Source organism: Acanthaster planci, linkage group LG12 (assembly GCF_054643075.1).
Source record: "Acanthaster planci isolate LZ-2023a linkage group LG12, COTS_SCS, whole genome shotgun sequence".
Lineage (NCBI taxonomy): Eukaryota > Metazoa > Echinodermata > Asteroidea > Valvatida > Acanthasteridae > Acanthaster > Acanthaster planci.
In genome coordinates this window covers 10288975-10310404 of record NC_141788.1, presented here as the reverse complement: position 1 = coordinate 10310404, position 21430 = coordinate 10288975, and the positions used below count along the sequence as shown (strand labels likewise).

General features: G+C 41.6%; 1 protein-coding gene across 1 annotated transcript; it reads right to left on the bottom strand.

The window, feature by feature from the left end:
• Positions 1-463: 463 nt before the first annotated feature.
• Positions 464-17836, bottom strand: LOC110989631 (uncharacterized). Its single transcript, XM_022254163.2, has 9 exons — positions 17469-17836; positions 15255-15596; positions 11320-11504; positions 10500-10564; positions 9907-10005; positions 9209-9523; positions 7790-7943; positions 5685-5877; positions 464-5334 (listed from the first exon to the last, which is right to left on the bottom strand). Exons 2-9 carry the CDS (start codon positions 15330-15332, stop codon positions 3655-3657), a joined length of 2769 nt encoding a protein of 922 aa, XP_022109855.2. The 5' UTR covers positions 15333-15596; positions 17469-17836; the 3' UTR covers positions 464-3654.
• Positions 17837-21430: the final 3594 nt, after the last annotated feature.

The window sequence follows — 21430 nt, the reverse complement described above, 5'->3', positions numbered from 1 at the left end:
TTTTGTGTTGATGGAATCTTTGGAATTCCTTTAAGATTTCCGAGGGGGGGTGAAGTAGGCACAATGGCCTTAGGGTACACAGCTTGTGCATCACATTGGGGGGGTCCCCCTTTGCCGCATATCGTGCAAGGTATACTCGCTTTGGCAGAAAATCACAAGATGCGCATGCAGTAATACGCGTTAGTGTGTATTCCAGCTGATGTTCCTCTGTCCTGAAAATTCCTCTCCACGTTTGACGGCACATTTGAATTGCATCTTTGTATCAGCAGCATTTTATACCAGAAATTCAGCATTCCATCAGATGGTTCTATCACACTACACAGCCATGTGGCATTTGTTGAGAAATTCATGTAACGCGATGGGGTGTTGTGTAAAGATTGGTGTAGCCCCACATTTGCCACAAAACCCCACAAAAATAATCACCAAAATAGGTACAAGTGAGATAAGGTCAGTCTTATTCATATTTGAGTGCCTTGAATCTATTTTTCATGTTTATTTTTTCATATCTTGGCAACAAAGGAAAGGAGTTATAAGGCATGATAAAATATTTCAAGACTAGATCTGATTCGCATTTGAAATATCAAATCATTTGAAAAAATCACAGAGGCTGAGAAAGGCTTTAATTTCAATTAAATATTTATGCCCTTTCAACTATGCCACACTGGAAAGATTTTACAATAAGTCCTCTGCACCAGTTCTAACTAATTTTGAAGAAGAGTACAAAACTAGAAGTCAATTTCAGGGGCGTATTTGTCCATTTAAAATAAATCAGCAACATACGCAGAATAAGTTTGTTCGAAGGCCATTTTGTTTTGTCTGCAAATGACACCATTTTCCTGAAATAAACAAAATACTGAAGTTGCTGTTAAAAAAAATACAAAAATACAACCAACAACTGAAACTTCTATTTGCCAATAAAAAAAAACAGGCAAGGAAAGTGTTTGTTCAGCATCACTCCTGATACCCAAACTAGCCAAAGCATTCCCGCTGGCTATGCAGGTTTGTAAGGCTTTGTCTAAGAAACCTTGCCTGTGGCTTGGACGTACACACGCATCCATGGGAAGTGGATGTATGGTAGTTGCTGCAGTGTAGCTAGTGACTACCTTTGGTACAAGTTAATTGCTGGCAATTAAGGCTGCTGACAGAGTGTATATTAATCTCATTATCCAACACACTCTGGCTTTTAAAAAAAATGGTCCCGTGCACACAGCCAGATTTCTGACCCATTAAGTACACCTGCCTTACACCGATGGGCAAGTCTCAGCAATCATTGAACTATGGCCGTTTCTCCCACAAAATATATCTTGGGTACTAAGCAAGACTGACCACTGGTGGTCAAAACTCCCTGGAGGATTTAAAATAATGGTTGTAAAAAAATGCCATTAGGAAACATACTCACATGCTAAATGACAGCAGTGCATGGTGACATATGCACCAATGGCCCCTATCTATCCCACCATACACTGCTGTAAACACAGTGTTATATCATAAGTACAGATTGTTTGGCTTGACAAATGGAGATCAACCAGGCTTTGTAAGCCTACCGCTGTGCCCTTCTACAGTATGCATGTCAAATATTTCAGAAGAAAACACTGTAAAAGAACTTCAAGTCTGCTACATGATGTAACAACCAAATAGACTGTATTCGCGGGAGACCCAATTTCAGTCAGATTCCCCAACATAGCGTATTCATTTGAAAACGTTAAATAAGGAACCAGACTCTATTCTATGATTTCAATTCGAGCCCCAGAATCACCTGGTACCATCCCATTAATGCTTTCAAATGTATACAATATGTACGACTGAAATTGGGTACCCTGTCTATTAAAAGTAACAACTGAACAAAATATTATTGACAGTATCCCCAAATAAACAATGCTGGTATAACGACAAGCACAAACCTGAATTTCAAAAGGTTTCAAAGAAAGACATTTTCCTTACCTATCCATTGTGACAAAACTTTGAAAGATGTTACCATGGAAATACAAGTTTTTCTCAGCCTCGTATCAAATTGATTTCAGGCCAAAAAGTCTTCCAGGATGTCCTGTCCTGCATTTCCCATACTGTACAATCAACAAAGTCTTCTATCACAAAACGAAAAGTTCAAGCATATTTACAATGCAAACAAAATGCCAATGTCCACTTTTAAAGCTAAATTTATCTCTCTATACAGAAGAGCTTGCACAAAACTATTGCCCAAAACAGACAAAAAGAAAATTAACACATAAATATTTCACACCTTATTAGTCACACACAACACGCAAAAAACTTTGGTTTCAGTTATAAACTTTGGAAGCAAAATCGTAACTTGCATGTTAAAGTATACAAAATAACTTCACAATAAAATTTCATTCCTCACTGTCCTTTGTGTTTTTCTCAACAGAAAAGGAATGGACCATTCCCATAAAATATGGAAATAGGGCAGAGGCATGCACATTACTACCACTGGTTAGCAAAGTGGCTTCAATCTAGGACATAACATTACAAATCTCCATGAGCACATACACAGCCTTTCTGTGCTAGTATAGTTTGACGTCAGTGCCAAACTTAAAGGCAAGGAATTGTTACTTTCCAAGCTCAGGATACTGAAAACTTGGCTTAGTTTAGAGAAAAGCGTGCTGAAGTATCGTACAAAGGCTGCAATACAGTTTTGACTGACCTTCGATGTGCCAGGTTATGGTTAGAGCAGCTCTCCTATGCTGCCGACAGTGTTGACAGCCGCGCTTGCCAACCAGTAGAAGTGCACGTGCGCCTGTCTAATTTTCATATTTCATGGAAAAGTTCCATTCTCATCGGCATGCTGTGAACTCCTTACTTTATGACTGCCCAGAATTTTCTCAATTTCCATGTTCTCAGTTCTGCCCAGAGTTGGCACACAAATGGCAAACCCCTACAAAGTGATCCTGAGCAGCGTACATATTGTCTCTTAAGACCTTTGATAATTTTTGTACGGTTAACTCAAGGTAAGACATTAAACTTTTCACACCATTCACTACATGCCACACATGCTCTATTCAACCCTGAACCCTGTAACATGAGATGGAAAGGGGCAGGCAAAGAATCCGTCCTCTGTCCATTTTCTCAGAGACATAAATGTATGCCGTTGCAGTGCATTTGTTTACTACGCCAAGCCCTCATGGGAGTTTTTCACAGATGTTTTGAGGTCATTTTCTCTTCAATGTTGCAAGAAATTTGACATCGTTCTTGCAAAATACCCGCTTTTCAAAGGACAGGTCAGCCAAGTGTTAATATTCCCCATGGGCACATGAACATCACTGAGGTAGCCCACCACACAATAATCTACATTCTGTTTCTCTCTTTGTGGGCAATAGGTACAACCTAATATTTGAATAGAGGTTGAATACATGTATTCAAATGAAGGGCAGAATATTCAATCACTTGAAGTGACTCAATCTTAAACCCTGCAATGAAAGTCTTCACTTCCCAGCTAGTGCGTTCTTTCAACCCCTTCAGATGAAGTGTTTTGAAGACTGAACATGTACACGCAGTGCAGTGTGCATGTAATGTTAAGAATTCATGCTAACAGTCCCTAATCCTTCACCCGTTGGACGATGTTGTGGTTAAGCTCAGTGTATCAGGCATTCGACCTGACTGATCACGAAAAAAATTTGGACAATATCAGGGAAGCCCCTCTTAATCTTCTCCCTTCCCTTTATACCCCCGGGCCTCTAAGGCAGCTAGATCATGCTGCGTTACCCGCTGGGTTTCCACCAAGTCTGACTTGATCTTGGATCTGAGAACACTCAGTTCATCAGTTGCAGATTGGTTGGATTCGCTGCTCTGGGGCCTGTTGCTGCTGTCGTCAGTATCCACTTCGCTTTTCACAGAGTCGACGTCCGTTGGGTCCCTTGGCGTGGACTCCGGGGTACAGTTCGGGACGGAGGGGGTCTGGATCTCTTCAGCAAACGTCACAGTCCGGTTGGGCTTCTTAGCTGAGGCTGTCTTCCGTGACTCCTCACTGGGCTCACCAGGGGATTGCCTCAACTCCAAACCATCCACTTTGTTGATGATGTACCCCACTTCTTGTCTCTCTGGAGATGGCAGGTGTTGCGATGAGGTACTGGAGGCGAGGCTTCGGGTAGCCCCATCTACTTGCTCACTACCCATCTCATCGATAAGATCCCTGGTCTCTGCTTCCTCCTCTGGCATGAGATCAGCTTCTGCTGCTGCCACATCGGAGCTAAGGCTTCCTCTGAAGGAAGAGTAGGATGCCAGGGGGTCCATATCTGACATGGAGTTCAGATCGGACATACTCATGTTCATGTCAGCCGTGGGAATGTTGATGACATTTGAAGAGTCCCTGGAGACCCGCGATAGGGCTGCGGAGACTGCCCGTTTGGCCTCGGGGCTGCAACTGCACGGCGGCTCGGTCAGGTCATCCGGTAGCTGGTTGACAACCTGGCCACCCTGGACGTTCAAGCTGTCCATACTGTCCAAGCTGGTAACTGAGGGATTCCGACCCAAGCTCACTGAGGAGCCCCTGTAGTCCTCCACTATGGCATTCTTCTCTCCAACGCGGGCGATGGCAGCCAAATTGTCCATCCGGGACTGAGTCCGTTCCGACCCGGGCAGAATAGGCTGGGAGATTTTGATATACTCGTGCTCTCCCTCCGGTATCCCTGGGTTGATGCTGGAAACTCCCGTCCGTGGCAGCTGTCCTGGTTTGACCAGATTTGGGTGGGGACTGTTCAGGTTCCTGGGTGTTGGGGGCTGGCTGAAGGAGTACCGCCCCTTGCTGCCGCTGGACTGGGCCCGCTGTGAAGTCTGGGACCCGGTGCGAGGCCGGCCACTGACAATGCTCGGGGAGCTTGGCACCGGACTGGTCAAGGGCACAGTCCGGGGCTTAGGGGTCATGCTACGGGTGACCAGTCTCGTATCGGTGTTGACAGCAGAGTGACGGGGACTGCTGCTGGGTCCTGAGGGTTTGATCCCTGAAACTGACCCATTCCTGGGCTCACCAACCAAGCCCTCGGCAAAGGGAGACAGCAAAACCCTATCTGTTGGTACGATCTTCTGGCCATCCTCCGGGTGGCGCAGCAGGGACGGGGCCTCATCCTCTGTGGCCGGTTCAACCTCCAAGCTTCTCTGCAGGATCTCTTCGTAGTCCAGAGAGCAGAGGGACTCCCTGTCCTCGTCGACCTGGTCCACGGTGATGACAGTGATGCGGTTGCTAAGGCTCTCCGTGCCGTCCAGGTTGCGCTTGCTTTTGGTGCGATGGCTCAGTCGATAGGTCTCCAGCTTGGGTCCCCTCTTGGGGCGAGCATCGTCTTTGACGAGTTTCTCAAAGACAACAGGATGCCTCTCAGAAAGATCCTTAAAACAACACACCAAAAGAGCAAACCTCGATTACAGGCAGTGTTAGATTGTTGCAGTAACAAATCTGAGCCAACTTGATCATTTCACTAACACAAATGCCAAACACGAGACATGTTCTTGTAAAAACCAGGCAGAACAGGACAAGAATTAAATATGATTTAATGAGGTATTCAAATCCATACATTTTTATCATTGGACATTCCACAACAAAGTAAGGCTGCCTTGTACCTGCCGTAAATTCAGAAGTGACTCGTGAATGAACTGTGGGGGATATGACTCCTGACCTAAATTTCTACTACGACTCTGGCTGCCGTTTGCTGCAAATAGGAAGGATTTTTGACCCTCACCGGTTTGGTAGAGGGCGAGGGCTTGTCCTTGACTTCAATGACTTTGACGTCGGGCCTGTGCAGCTGGTCGTCCCAACACAGGGGAACCACTGGGGATAAATCCTTCTTCATCAACTTGGTGGTTTGGCCATTCAGCTTTGAAAAATCTGAATCGGCCCAGCTGTAGGAGTCATCTGAGGCGATGGATTCTGCCCTAAAGGACCAATGCATGGAACAATGATAATTTTACGTTAACAACAGAGTTCATTTCATATATTCGTATAAATTGTGAAACTGCATAGTGAATGGATAAGAAGACGTTTTATTTTTAACAACTTTCTTTTCCAATCTGAAATGCTGCACTAAATTGACCCTGTTTAACTAGACATCACTTACAAAAAATGAATGTTAACTTTAACCTATAAGCAGGCACCAGACTATTCCTAATTTACATGTGTAGAGTTTCTCAACATGCCAGTTTTCCAATATCAGATCAGGACAGCAGGTAGCCTGTACATCCTAACACCATGGGAATGAGGTTGATGTTTCACATATTCAGCAAATGATATGCATAATTTGACAAGGGATATCACTGAAATTGATTTTAATGTATTGTTATTTTTTGGCCGGTAATCTGCTTTACTCAATCACTTTTGGAAATTAATGTGTTTTAAAATTTACAAAGTCATACATGCACATGTAAGTCAGATGTAACAGAAACAAGAAAATGTGGGACTGAAATCTGAACGACCTAAATACCGGGTACAGGTGCCTTGCGTACGTTGTTCCTCAGAATATAAAGTGTTCAATTAAATTGTTATAAAGCACTTCTAACCATCAAGGAAACGCGTAACGGAACAGTAATTTACTGCATGGTCCCCTTCATGTAGGAGAAGTTGGTCCACATGCAGCGATGAACGGGCAGCTAAAGAAAGCACTGACTGGTACATGGCATTATATGCAAATGTCACGCACCCAAGAGCGATTCACCAAGATCATGTTTCGCCTGAGTTGACCAGTTTTGCTGATCGGGGTCCCACAAGATGATGTAAAGAACAAAATATAACAGTCATAATTCAATGGATCTGCAATATTTAATGGATCTGCAATATTCTGAGTTATGTAAGGCACAAGGTTGACCTTTACTCCAAGGATGTCACAGTAATACAGCCTTCCCAAATTTTACATTGATATTGCATTGATTTGGAGGATCACAAATTTTCTTGCCCCAGTGTCTAAAATTCGCAGATCCACACAGGGTTCTTATGCCTGCCTCGTCGGCAGTTTGTGTCATACAGAAACCTACCAGTATGCGGGTCACAAACCCGAAACTTGCACCTGCCATTGTCTACATGAAGTTCATGGTTTTTGGCAAGTCACCTGAAACTTGCACCTGCCACTATCTACATTGAGTTCACTGATTTTGGTAAGTCACCCAAAACATGCACCTGCCACTATCTACATGGAGTTCACTGATTTTGGTAAGTCGCCCGAAACTTGCACCTGCCACTATCTACATGGAGTTCACTGATTTTGGTAAGTCGCCCGAAACTTGCACCTGCCACTATCTACATGGAGTTCACTGATTTTGGTAAGTCGCCCGAAACTTGCACCTGCCACTATCTACATGGAGTTACTGATTTTGGTAAGTCACCCGAAACTTGCACCTGCCACTATCTACATAGAGTTACTGATTTTGGTAAGTCACCCGAAACTTGCACCTGCCACTATCTACATGGAGTTCACTGATTTTGGTAAGTCACCCGAAACTTGCACCTGCCACTATCTACATGGAGTTCACTGATTTTGGTAAGTCACCCGAAACTTGCACCTGCCACTATCTACATGGAGTTACTGATTTTGGTAAGTCACCCGAAACTTGCACCTGCCACTATCTACATGGAGTTCACTGATTTTGGTAAGTCACCCGAAACTTGCACCTGCCACTATCTACATGGAGTTCATGGATTTTGGTGGGTCAAGGTGTGATATTGGATGAAGAGGCATACCAGTGTGCAGCCACTGCAGCAAAGGCTCCTAGTTCTGGCTTCTCACAACATACTACAAAAGACGGCCTCTCTGTTCCAACCTCTTGGTGGCGCACTGCATTTGCTCCTCCTACTCACCTCTCAACCTCCTTCCTCCACTTACGCACCCTCAGGCTGTCCGACTGGATCTTGCCATTCACGCCAATGCGTATCTTGTTCCCCATGCGCAGTTGGTTGGCCACGTCAGCCCCTATCTTCCCCTCAATGTTGTAATACTCTGAGTTGGTCTCCCCTTTCAAGGAGAAAGATACGCATCAGATGGGAAAAAGGACAAGAAGGCTTAAGACCAACACCTGCTTCTCAAAATTTAACAGAAAAATTTGAAAAGCTTAGACGTAATTTCTGAAACATTTATCAGCAAAGAAATTAAAACTTTAAGAAAAATATCGCTGGTACCCCATGGTCAGGTTACTGGCATTTTGACTGAGTAAACGTGCAATCAGGGGATTTTATGCATAAAAAATTATGCATTCAGTAAAACCTGCAATAAGGTTCGACGTTTGTGCTGAGAAAAAAAATCAAATGGACTCCAATGAATAAGAAACGTCACAGATGCATGGCAAGTCTGATATATGCTTTGTGCACGTCAACACATGCGCCACACTCCGGGAGCACTTTTGATGGCTGAACGCAACGCACACTTGTGTTATGTTAATGGTTCAATCTTTGTGTCTGTGACAGTGAAACGCATCATATACACAGCGTACCAAAAAAAAGGTACATGGGTAATTCCAGAAATCAGGAGTCCAAAAGTGTGACATTTTGGTGTCCCTGTTACATCTGGCCTTTGTTATTTGACACGGAAAATATCACCGGAATTAGTTTCAAACTATCACTATTTGTTTGGCAGGTAATTTGCATTAATTCATCATCATTCATTAGAAAATATGCTCTGTACTTACAAAATCATATATCAGATGTGACAGGGACACACAAAAACATGGACCGCTAATTTCTGGAATTACCCACATATGGAAAGGCGCCTTAATGTGGGCCAACAAATGGGTACTATAGCTTTCACTGGTCCCCGTTGCTCAACGTACATCTGCTGCCAATAGACAAAGACAACGGCACCATGCACAGCAGTTACAAAGTAGGCAGGCTTTCAAGCAAGTCAAACTTTGTAAATGTAAAAATATACCAATATGACAAAAACATAAATGTAGGTTAGCACTTAGTACTTATATTGGCTCTGAATGGTAACCACCATATAGAGGTGACCATGTCCATTATGCCAAATAATGAAGAAAATTGCATACTTCATGCCATTTCTCATGAAAATAAGCCTCACTACCAAGTTTACAGCTTATGATACACGGTCACAAACCAAAATGCTTGCTTACAGCAATGGTTGGCCGATCTATGGCCACCTGATACTTTGATGCCGTTTGATGGGACCCTACGGATTCAATGTGCAAATTGTAATTTGATGCTTTTGTTTAGTTGGGAATATCCCTTTGCAGCTCCATGTCCATGTATCTGCTGTGTGCAACTTACCGGTGAATGCTTCTACCACCCCACCTGAGTCAGACCCGCGTCCCTCTTCCTCCCCTTGGCCATGGTGCTCGTCCATCCCGCCGGCGGCAAACGTCAGCCACTGGCCAGCAAAGGCGTCGTAGCGCCGGGGGCTCTGGCTCTTCTCTTGCCGGTGGTCCTGCCGTTGCTTCTTGTCTTCCTCCTCCCACTGGAGGCGAATCTCTTCCGTGATGCGCTTGAACTGCAGATTGGCGCCTGCGCTGCCGCGCCTCTTCATGCGCACCCACATGAAGCCGGACGCCTGGGGCGGCTTGCGAGAGGGCTTCCGTATGGCTCCTGGGGTTTGACGAGTTACAACATATTCTACTGTGGTAAAGTTGCTGGAAGGTTTCATTGATTACGCCTAATCTCTCTATGTTTGTACAATCAGTCATTCTTGCCGGAAGGTTTGTCATTATATCCCAGCCAATCCAGGGTTATTTGTACACTTCAGAGTGTACTTGATGAGCTCCATCCAAATTTTCAAACCCTTACAATGGAAACCAAAAGAATGTAATGCAAACAGTGGCATATGTGTGGGTCACATCAAACAATTTGGACCAGAGCAACATGAACATCAAGCTATAGGGTCTAAGGAAGTGATGAATTCTGTGAATTCAGCGCTGGAAATAAGCAAAGCTGGGTCAGAGGTTTGAAAACAAAACAAGATGCTGGCATACCTGTACTGAATGGCCTTAGGGTAAGTTGGTTCATCTGTAGTTGCGTTCCATCACTGACCGACACTGATGTCTGAGGGCGCTGTGGCAGTTCAACTTCCACTGTCAAACATAGATATGAACAAAATATGACTTTGACTTTGGTTGTAAAGGTGAAGGGTGACGATCATGAACGTGAGAATTTGAGTGCTTTGCAAATTACAGCGTTGAACCAGAAACTTGTTTCGGCTGCTCACTGGCTGCAAGGAACCGTTTCTGGAATCATTCTGAACTTTTTTTCGTGAGAATGAATGCTATAATTGTAGCCTTGTGCGAGCAGTGTTACAATGAAAAACTGTTGAAGGTATAAAAGCCAGTATGCAGGGTGCTCGCCTGCACGCCAGAGCACAGAATGTACCTCTTGATTCTATGTGTGCAGGTGCCTCAGGGTGTCACTCACCAATTTGTAACTGAATGTGCAAAAATCCATAGGATCATGCCTGTGCCTGACTGTGTGTTAACAATACAACGCCCCATGTGCACAGAACTCATCACTTAAATGCTTCAAAACTGCCTCCACTGTTCCTTGATTTGTGTGGTGGACGAATGGTACCAACCTGGTGTCTGGACTCTCTCATCCATCGCCGTCGAAGGACGGCTCCAACCGTGCAACGTCTCCTTCCTGGGGAAACAACGTGATTCAAAAGTGACTAGATAGTTGTGGGATTCTCAAATACAAGGGACAAAGTCTGTGCGCTGGATGTAGCACCATGAAACTTGACAATTGAAATACATTATGTCCAAAAATTTGAAACCAAAGATATGCCCAACTAGTCGAAATGCTGTTTTAAGATGTGCGGGAAATGAATTTTTTTTTTACTTTAGATGCACTTCTGAGTATCTTTTATATTTTTCTCAATGTGGAAAACTATTTGACATCCTTTCGGGTGTTAAGCGTATCATAAATTGTCATTTATCCTTACACTGAGCAGCTCAATCTTCGAACAGTTCTGAGCCACCGGGCTCAATACATGTAAAAAGTTGGCATGGTAGGGGTGGCTACACTGTCAGGATCTCCACTCAAAATCAAAATCCTGTAACACCAGGGCCCTGAAATTTCACAAAGTTGCTTAACAGTTGGCAGAAATGTCCAGCCTACTATGGCAGAAAAGTTTGCCAACCTTAAGCACTATTTCATGGCGGTGCTTGGCCTGGTTGTGCTTGCGGTTGAGCGCACATTTTTCCAGTGTTTTCAGTGTCGTCACTACATTAAGCACATTTTTCCTCCAAGGTAAGCGTGCCTTTTGCAGCACTTGCTGTTTACAGTCTTCATGAAGAGCCACTGTTAGTGTAAAACGGTGTGCTTAGTCACGCCACAAAATTGGGCCTAGGTGTTGAAGTATTTCCTTTGTAAGTTATAATGTCTGTCTTATTTACCACTGTGTCTTCTCAAAAGTGTTCCTAATCTGTTTGCGTTGGTCAGCGATGATACGACTGGCTGTGGTGGTATTGATGGCTCTGGTCTCGGGAAAGTCTAAGGAGACCAGCGAACTGACGACAGTGGCCGTTGAGGGGCGGGGTCGATAGCGATGCTTCCCATCAATGTCACCCAGATGACGCTTCTGTTCAAATTAAACACGTACAATGAAACCTCGGGGGAAATGCACAGAAAGGTACCAGTACACATCTGCAGAACTTTGCAACTAGGACTCTGGTCAAAGAGCATTCAGACCAGCTGGTCTACTCTGTTCATTGTCCATTGGGGGGATGGCCTAAATGCACAAGTTATGTAAGTTACATGTGGGCCCACCCAAGGTTTCAATCCTGCTCGCACTGATGTGCAAACCAGGGGTCATTTTTCCTCAGATTGTGTGCCCCGGTTTTTCAATGGAGTACACTACTCCCAAGTTTGTTCCCACTTTCAGACCTTTTAAACCGATTAGTTTGTCAAATTTGTCTTTTCTGGTTGGGTTCATTTCTTCATGTTAACCCACACCTCGGTGCCTGTGCACTGTTGAGTTTTAACTTCATGTCAGACACAGTTCTAGAAATGTAACTTTGGCAAAATTTTCTGACATGTATTTCACGAGTCCAATATACATGTACATAACCTTGACACTGGGTTCTTGATCCCTCACCTGGGGGACTGAGGACTGTTGGGGTTAAATAAAAAGTGAACTTTCAATGCATTTGAATGAACAGTACAATTGTTACCACTGCAATTTACTGATTGATTCTAAATACGCTTTGTTGCAACAGGCATTCAAGGTTCTTGTTTGGCAGTGTATGTATTTGTCTAGGCCCTTGGCTCTGCATGCACGCACAGCCCAAAGAGCAGATCCCAACAAAGTAAGTCCCCTTTTCAGCAACGAAAGCGTTAGAGCCAGGGTCTGTAGCCGTTAGTGTACTGTGTACAAACTATTGATCTATTCTACATGTAAGTAGGTATAGACATGGGATGTGTGAAACATCTCAACAGCGTGTTTTCTTTCAAGGATCAAAGGGGGATATCACAAAACCCTCCCATCAATTGACGGCACTCAAGTAACAGACATGACAGACAAAACAAAGCTACAGTGTAGGCTGACAACTGCAGACATGTACAGTGGGACAACAGGTTATAACTGTCTGTGCCCAATGATCTCTGAAGATCGACACACTACAGAAAAGACCCTGACCTAGGGAAGTCTGTTGATCAACATGTCTCTTGGAAGTATGTGCATGTACATGTATGAAAAAGGCACTAACTTTTTGCTCATTTGGGCTTAATACATGTACATGTACGTGTACATTTCTTATTTGCCTTGAATGATTTCAAAACAGAACAGAATATCACCACAATGGACACGTCCAAATGATGATCTGAAGAAATAATGAATGGCATTGGTTCGGGGAACAAGACACACAAAATTATGTACTGGTACATTATTCTATCCAAGCCTTAATGCGAGTTAAATTTGAATAAAATCTGGTACACTGAGTTATCTGATTGCATATAAACATAACAATTTGAATTCCCCAGACTAAAGACATTGTTGCTATAACCTACATGTAGTGATTCGAGGCAAGCTCCTGCACAGCGACCACCATGGGCTGGTTCCTTGGTGCCCTCTTTCTTCCCATTGTAAACAATTGGTGTAAGGCATCTCTTGTGTATCTAAGCAAAAGCTTGCCCCGAATCACAAGGTACTAGTGGTGTCTATGGCAACAATGCCTCAAGTGCAGAGAATTTAATTGTTATGTTCAAGTGAATTTAAAGAATTCAGTGTACAGGATTTTATTCAAATATAACTTGCAAAAGGCTTATTGACTTTACCTGTGCGTGTAAAACTCAGCATTTAATTGTGCTGTTTCACTCAAAACAAGCCACCCAGACTAAAACTGCGGTAAATTTATTATGACCTATGACAATGCACATCAAACACACTCGGTGAATAAGCACTGAGTAACCAAGCAACCAGCACTGCTTGAAACATTTCCATGGGACCCATGAACTGTAGGGTGTAAGGTCCCACATTACCACTCAAAGATCTCACCAATCTCTGTGGCCCATAATAACGCACACTATATGGAAGAAGACGTCAGGTCTGACCATAACTTTTTCTCTTTCCACTTCTTGGCAACAATGTATGTACATGCACAGGTAATGTACCTGTCCATGTACATTACAGATGCTTTAACACTTGCATATTATTGCAGTAGAAATGTTTGAGTAATGAATGTGGCAGATAGGGACATGTACAGTAGAACTGTCAAATTTGGCACAGTCCCGTAGCCTACACGAGTGTCTGATAATAGCCCTGATGTCAGCCACAGGGCAAGATCAGTAAATAGGACAAACAGTCTTGCACTGAACATATCCATGCAGTCTTGTACAGTAAAAACCAATACAAGTGCATGTGCATGCAGCCAGTGTGTCAGCCCCATCTTTAACCTGCACTGTTCCATTTGATGCCTCGTAACATGGTAACATGATTACATACGTGTACCAGTAATATAGCACACTTTGGTATCACATCACACTTTGGCACAACACACTAGCAAAAATACCCAGCAGCAGCTGTGACATACATGTAACACACTGCACTAAATTAACCCGTACAATTAAAAAAGGAGAAAAATTAACCTATTCACTGAGAGATTTGATGCAAACTTGATCAAGTTTAAATGACGTTACTAGACTCCATATGTACATTATCATTCATGTACCGTTAACTCTGTCTTGAAATCTGCATATGTGCGCGCATTTTTATCTGCAGAGAATTCACACCACTGGTCAATAGAAACGCATATTATCCCCACCTTAGTGCATGTCACATTGTGACATTGACAGCCTGACAGTCCAAACCATGCAGGGATTGCTGACTGGACTGCCCATATTCATTGGTAGATGTGTGACTCTCATAAACGTGTGTTGTACAAATACATGTACAGTTGAAAAAGTACCGCTAAAATGCAAACTGGCACACCCCTGCCTATGACACATGTATGATCAGGTTTTGTGGAGTGCTTTAATTTGTCAACGGCAGATTTTCGTCACAGTGATTCCACATCAAATCCAATTACTTGAAGTTTGTTTCTTAGCACTGTACATGTTTAAGTTCTTGATTGTTTCTTAGGACATGAAGACACTGCTTCCAAGCAAGTCACGTGCAATCGACATATGAGTAAAAACAATGCCCGGATTTCGCATGCTTTGTCCAGCTTTACATGTACATGCAGCGATGGACCACGACACTCGTCATTTCAACTCAAGTCAAGACACTTTCAAGAGGGAAAATATTGTAAAGAATTCAAGGCAGAGGTAATGACTGCTGTGACGTGCTGCCGTGAACACTCTTGCACTTATTGCACGGTCTATTAACTTCAAGTTAGCTTCAATGAATTATTTTTTGTTACCGGTGGCACTTGCCTTCAATATTTTTTCCTTTACTCAAATATCACTTAATTGCACTTCATTATTCCACTTTAATTGGTTTATTGGAGAGTTCAAAATAAATGTCTTGTGAACTGAATTGAAATGAATGTGGGATTTTTAACACCATAAAACGCACATAGCACCCTCTTCTCTTTGAGTTTTAAAACATCACAGAGGTCAATCACTGTCAAATGTGGTTGAGCTGAAGGCAGAAATACATAAAGGCCCTTCAAGCAGCCAACCCACATCTATAAACTTAAAATGTAAGTAAAATTATGAATGTTGTTTTGCTGTTTACAAGCAGATCAGCGTGGCCTGGCACTTGAGCAAACTGTCCAAATACATACCATACAGGAGAAAAAAAAGGCAATTTCAGACAAAAATTCCAATTGGGCATGGCAATTCTTCTGGCAGCAACAAGAAAGGCAGGGGAGTCTACACGTAGTTACCGTACCTTAGCATGTTTCTTGACATACTCTCTGTCCTTGAGGTCCACATAGTCATAGGCATACAAGCATTTCTCTGCCTCCATCTTGGAATGACTGCGTCTAGCCAACACTGCTCCGGATCAACATCCGCCAGTGTGCAGGCTAAATCGGAACAGCTGGTGCTTGTGAACCAAGCACGTCCCCTACCTCCCTCGAAAATCGGCTATTTTCTCACCAGCGGTTTATCAAAAAATGTAAAAAAGAATTTTCAGTTTCATCCATGACGTGTTAGAAAGGGTCCTTCCAAAGTTTTGATGATAACGGACGGCATGCTGGAAATGTCTCCGCACAGTTTCACGCTAGTTACCCTGTGAAAAGAAGTGCATTCGAAACATTAATACAAAATCACTCAAGCTCATTACTGAAAACTGGCTGAAAAACAGTATACAGTAGCATACATGTACATTATTAAACTGGTGATCGCCAAAACAGGAGCATGTACATGTACCTATTGTTACTCAATAATGAACGAGTGCCGATTTCACAATACAGGGCTATGGAATCAGCAACAATACATACAGTACCTGTACATCAATACGTACATGTACATTGAGTTTTGGGTGTAAAGTTTGATGAAATAATTTAAGATCGGAGCCACTTACACTACGTCAACAACTGTGTGCGGCCATCTTTGTTGTTGTGTGACGTGGTCTCGTCTAAGCCTAATATCTCGCGAGACTTGACTGGGTTTGGAACAATGATGTCAGCATCTTGTAGAGCTAAAAATACTCTTTCATTTGATGTACGACTCAAGGCATTTTACAGAAGCACCGTCAAGCCTTGTTTTGGTTTGTGAAGACTTACAAAAAGGTAACAAAAAAAGTGCATTTTTCTGTTGAAAATCCCCCAAAAAACATGTACACTGTATAAGGAGTTGATGAAACATACATGAACATATGAAATGGTGTTCATTTGAAAGCTTGAAATTTCAGAAAGAAAAGGAATTTTTTTTTGGTCAAAAATTGATGTCGAACTGGTGCTGAACAGCTCATTTGTATTGGGGTGCTGTTGCACAACTGTGCTCATATGGTGTATGCCTGTGCATCAGATTGATGCATGGTGCACGGGGAGCAAGATGCAAATAACAAGCGCATAAACCACACATGTTGCTTCAATCAAATGTTATCACGAGACCCTGTCAAACACGAACAGACTTAAAATAACTTACGACACCCTGACAGATTGGGTTCCCTATTTTTATTTATAGATGTATATCACATCAAAACTATGCTTCAGTGATCTTTCACATGTCACTGAAAGTTTCAAGCCCAACTCAACTGTCCTGTTACTGTATACATGTACATGTCCAATTCTGGCATGTCTGGAAGTGGAACCAATGAGGAGTAAGACTCCATGTGGTTCAAATACATTGATGAAAATAAAACTTGTGTCCACCCCCAAAAAGTGACGGACTAATTACACCTAATTTTAATAACAAAAAATTCATAACTTCCTATACTAACAGCTATTGAGCTAAAGTTTAGACCATTCAATTTTTTTTTTGAAATTCTCTTTCTAGTGGTGCTATTTGTGGGGGGTCAAACAAAAAACCCTGAAAAGTGCCGGACTCCCTATATAGAGACGTTTAAAGAATTCCACAGCTTGGGACCCTCATGCTTGACTGCGTTTTGTGTAAGAGTGGTGCACGCAAAGGAATTACGAAGTTTCTTTTGCTGTCTGGTGAAGTGGTGCTAGAACAAATGGATTTAGGTATTTTTTTTATTGTTTAACTGTTGCATGAGGATCCTAAGCTGAAAAGAAGATATAATCTGTGGATTTCAAACCTAGCAACCTGAGTAATTCCAGGCATAGGCCTACTGATAATGAACACGCGAATAAAATTTAAGCTAGACTGACAGATAGGCTTGCTCTATACCGGTAGGCCTACATAGTACATATGTAGACCTAAATGGTCATGATGGTAGAAGTGTGAAACAAGGTTACAAATAAAATAGTATGGGCCTGTGAGGGTTGAGGGACCAGGAAATTTGTTGTTGGCTTACGTCTTCAACCTAGGCTAGGCTACATGTTTATGACTGCTTTCCATGTTGGCCTTAGGCCCAGTTTAGTACTAATTAGTTAGACCATATTGGCTAAGCCTGCAATTTACAAAAATTACAATGATGTAGGCCCTGCATCAATTTTCTGGCACAGTTCGAATACTTTTCATCAATACTTACTTGGGATCATGCAGCATTTTTTATGTAACATCCATGTGGCCTATATGCAGTCGCCAGTACTTGTACCTAATGGTAGTAACGTAAGTGGTAGGCCCAAAATTTCCCCTTTTGTGAATCGGTTGTCCTACGATCAATCAATTTAATCCGGCCGTTCGCATCACGTACGGGCTTCGTATTATGGTTTACCGTGCATGTGTTGTCAAGAACGACGTGTAAACATCAGGCAAGTCAACTACCAAAAAGAGGGAAGTTTTCCTGGCAATGCTTTATTACTCCGTAAATTTCAACTACTTGGAATATTTTGAGGTTCAATCAGATCGGAAAGTGAATACTTAGATCTATATTGACCTTTAGTTGCATTCACCACCTTCACATCGTGATTTCTTTGAATATATCTTATAAAGGAAATTTCGAAAACCCCAGTAAATAGTGAATCAATCGAAAAGTTGACAAACTGGCGGTTTGGACCCTTGAGGGCGCTGTGCAAGTTTACCGAAAGGGGTTCACGTCCAACACTTATCTCTAAGTTCAACAGCAAGGCTGGCTCGATCAATTTTAGCAGTCATCCTGCATTCAAGGTTACTTTGTTCAGGTTTGGCAAATTAAGACAAAAATGTAAAATTATAAGAAGTGGAACTGACCCGTGAAATGTGTCCAAGGTTTGATCAATATCGTTATTTTTGTAAGCCGCAAGCCCAGAGAAAGGGCAACAACATTTTGCGGGTGAAAGAGTCACCGCCCTGTTTTTTTCTGCACCCTTCTACCTAGAAAAAAGTATTGTGGAGTGGGGACCGAAATGGCCTACAAATAAATCAAAATTTTCTGCACGCACACGTACAGAGTAATAACATGAACCAATTTAGCAAGATTTCACTGGACATTTCCGATGGCCTTTTCCGTCTTACAGTTACGGTGCCTGTCACTCCGGAACAGTACACAATTATTATCACAATGTTTACTGGATGAAATTTAGATTGACAACTTCTCCGCGATCTTGTTTATCACCGGGCTGAAACTACCTGTTTGTAATAAGTCTGGTCTCTTTTCAGAATCGAAACACACTTCATATGATGAAAAAAAATTATGAGTGTCATTATTGTCATGACAACTATTCTATATACAAGACCGTTAAATTTCATTTTATAAAAATAATTCTTTCCATTTAATTAGACTTTTAACAATAAATCATGAAGTCCGCTTTTCCAGGATAGGGTTCGAATAAGGCTGACATCGGAAGGGGACTGAGATGCAGCATTTATAAAGAGGGGAGGGTGGTGACCAGATGAAGGTGCCCTCAGCCCATAAGGGGCGTAAAGGCACCTTTCCATAAATTATGCGCGTAAACACCTGCATCAAGCGTTGCGTATTATATCATTATCAGTGAATCGCTCACGGGGTGATTTTGACAGCCGACCGCAACACGTGTGTCTGAAGTGAATCCTATGAACCAATCGTATGCAGCGTAAAAGAAAACGTACATGTACACAATGGAAAGTCGCCTGTAATCTCGTAAAACATAGGGATGGGGCATAATCTTTCTCATCTTGGAAAAATATTTTGCATTTAGACTTATTAATACAGGTTCTCTCGCACATTAACTTTTCAAACTGTGCTCGTTCAAATTCATAAACGATTAACTTAAAATTCGTCTCTAAATTTGACGACTTTTTATATCTCATGTTTAATTTTGTTTCTCGTCCTTCATTTTTGCCCGTTTTGCAAACGCTTTTATTAAATACACTTACCGTCCTTCTCTTGAAAAGACAGTTCGATTTCGTATTTCGTATTTCGTCAAACGTACGTCTCGTCATCTTGCGATCAACGTTTACTTCATTCGTCACGTGTGCATACTTTCTACAGTATTTTCACAATTACGTCTGTTCATTTCTACCCTAAAGGTACTTTAAAAGTAAGGCCTATATTTTGCCCATACTTATCTGTACGTTCATTTGGTAATATGTGCCAGCAACTAAAAGAAATAAGGTTATATAGGCGACTGGAGCTGTCTAGTACCTTGCATTTCATGCAAGAAATACATATATAGGCCTATGTTCGTATGTTCACACGTTTCACAAACAGTCAGTTCAGTCCATCTTGTCATTTTGAATTGGTTCTTCATCCTTTGATTTCTTGTCTTCCAATATGCCGCGGGGTCTGCGGGCCAAACACCCCGCATGGCTGTACACCATCGTATCAAATCGAAGAAAGACTATTTCAATTCCAACTTTACATGTGGACCTACATGTATGATCACAATGAAACGAATTCCACTGCTGGCGACATATAGTGGTCAAATGTGAAAAGAAAAAAAAGCACTGGCCGTTGATCATTGGGAATGACCAGTGACTAAATTCATTGTATTTATGTGTTCAAAACTTCTGGAGGCGCTTTAAATACCGTTTACGAATTCGAATGAAAAAACTTTGAAAACAAAAGAGAAAACTTATAATCATAGTTAATAATTAGCCTCTTCCCTTCGAATTTTTTCCTGAGCTGTTGGTCGCGCGCGTCTACTCCATTCCATTTTCCATTTTAAAATATGCCCTCCTGCGATAAATTTAATCAATAAAATAAAAAGCACTAAAACCTTTACATATTCACTCACATTTTTTAGAGGTTTTTCATTACTGTTTATTCAGTTGTTAGTTGAATAAGTGTCGCAATACTCAATAGTAATGAATCACTGAAAAAAAGGATTTTAGAAAAGCATATATATCAAACACTCAAACATTTTTTGTGCATAAATCAATTCGAGCATATTCCTTCTGCGTGGAATGCTATCACTGCTTGTCACATAAATAAAACTTGATATTTGTATAAAACCAAAGAGCTTTGCAATTGAAAGAAGTGTAAGAATTGAAAGAAACACAAAGAAAGACGTCCTTAATGAGACCATTTAATAGAATATTTTACTAAAATCCTTGCAATTGTATATTTGTATTTCTTTTAACCCGATTTTCAATTTTTGTTTTGCTATTTTTTTCTGTATAGCTTTGTGCCTTTTCTATTTTTATACTTTTATGAAATACATATTCATGAGCAGCTATATGATGTAATCCAAAGCACTGAGCTTCAGTGTTGCACTGATTTGTTCAAAAACAAAACAAACAAAATTGCTATAGATTTTGTATACTTCGCTCAAGTTGAAGATTTCCATTTCCTTTGCCTTGGTTATTTATGGCAACAAAGCCAGCGAGCAACCTTTGCTAAGAATGTATTCAAAGAAAAAATTTGGGGTTCAAAATTTAAACATGAAAACATGCAAATCGAACGGTGTCTTCTTAGATTAACATCACATGATAGTAGGCCTTACCCTCACTTGTGTGGAAAACCATTGTAAAATTTGAATAAAAAGTTTATCGGTACTTTACAAGTTTAAAAAAAATCAAGGAAAGAAATTCCAAGGATTCTAGGAAAACTGTGTCGCATTGATCCCTTAACTCCATTCAAACTGGACTTTTCGGGAGTGTTTTCACGGCCGGGGGAGGGGTTACTTTAATGATCCTCAAGATCTCGGAGATAGCGAATGCACAATCGACACGAATTGCACGAAGATAGGGTAACATGTCTATTTAGATACTTAAGTGACAACAAGTTTATTTATTTTTTATTTTAAGTGCATAGGTCTATTAATTAGTGAATTATACATAATTTATTCATATTTTCAATTTTTGTAAAAATGTCAACGGAACAGTGTACCCACTTGACTGGAAATGAAACAGGTGCGTGGATTATCATGTAAATATTTCTTTAAAGTCTTGCGCAACGTTTGATGCCAAATTTGCTCTATGATATAGGACAAAGCGTTTTCATGTTACGTAGAAAAAAATCAATACGCTTGTGTACAAAATATGGATCTGTCTTGCAAACTTGTCGAAATACATTTTCTCTATCAAGATGTTTTTTCCCTTCTCATCTTGAATGTCATTTCTAATAGTTTAGAAAATTAAAAAATCAAACCC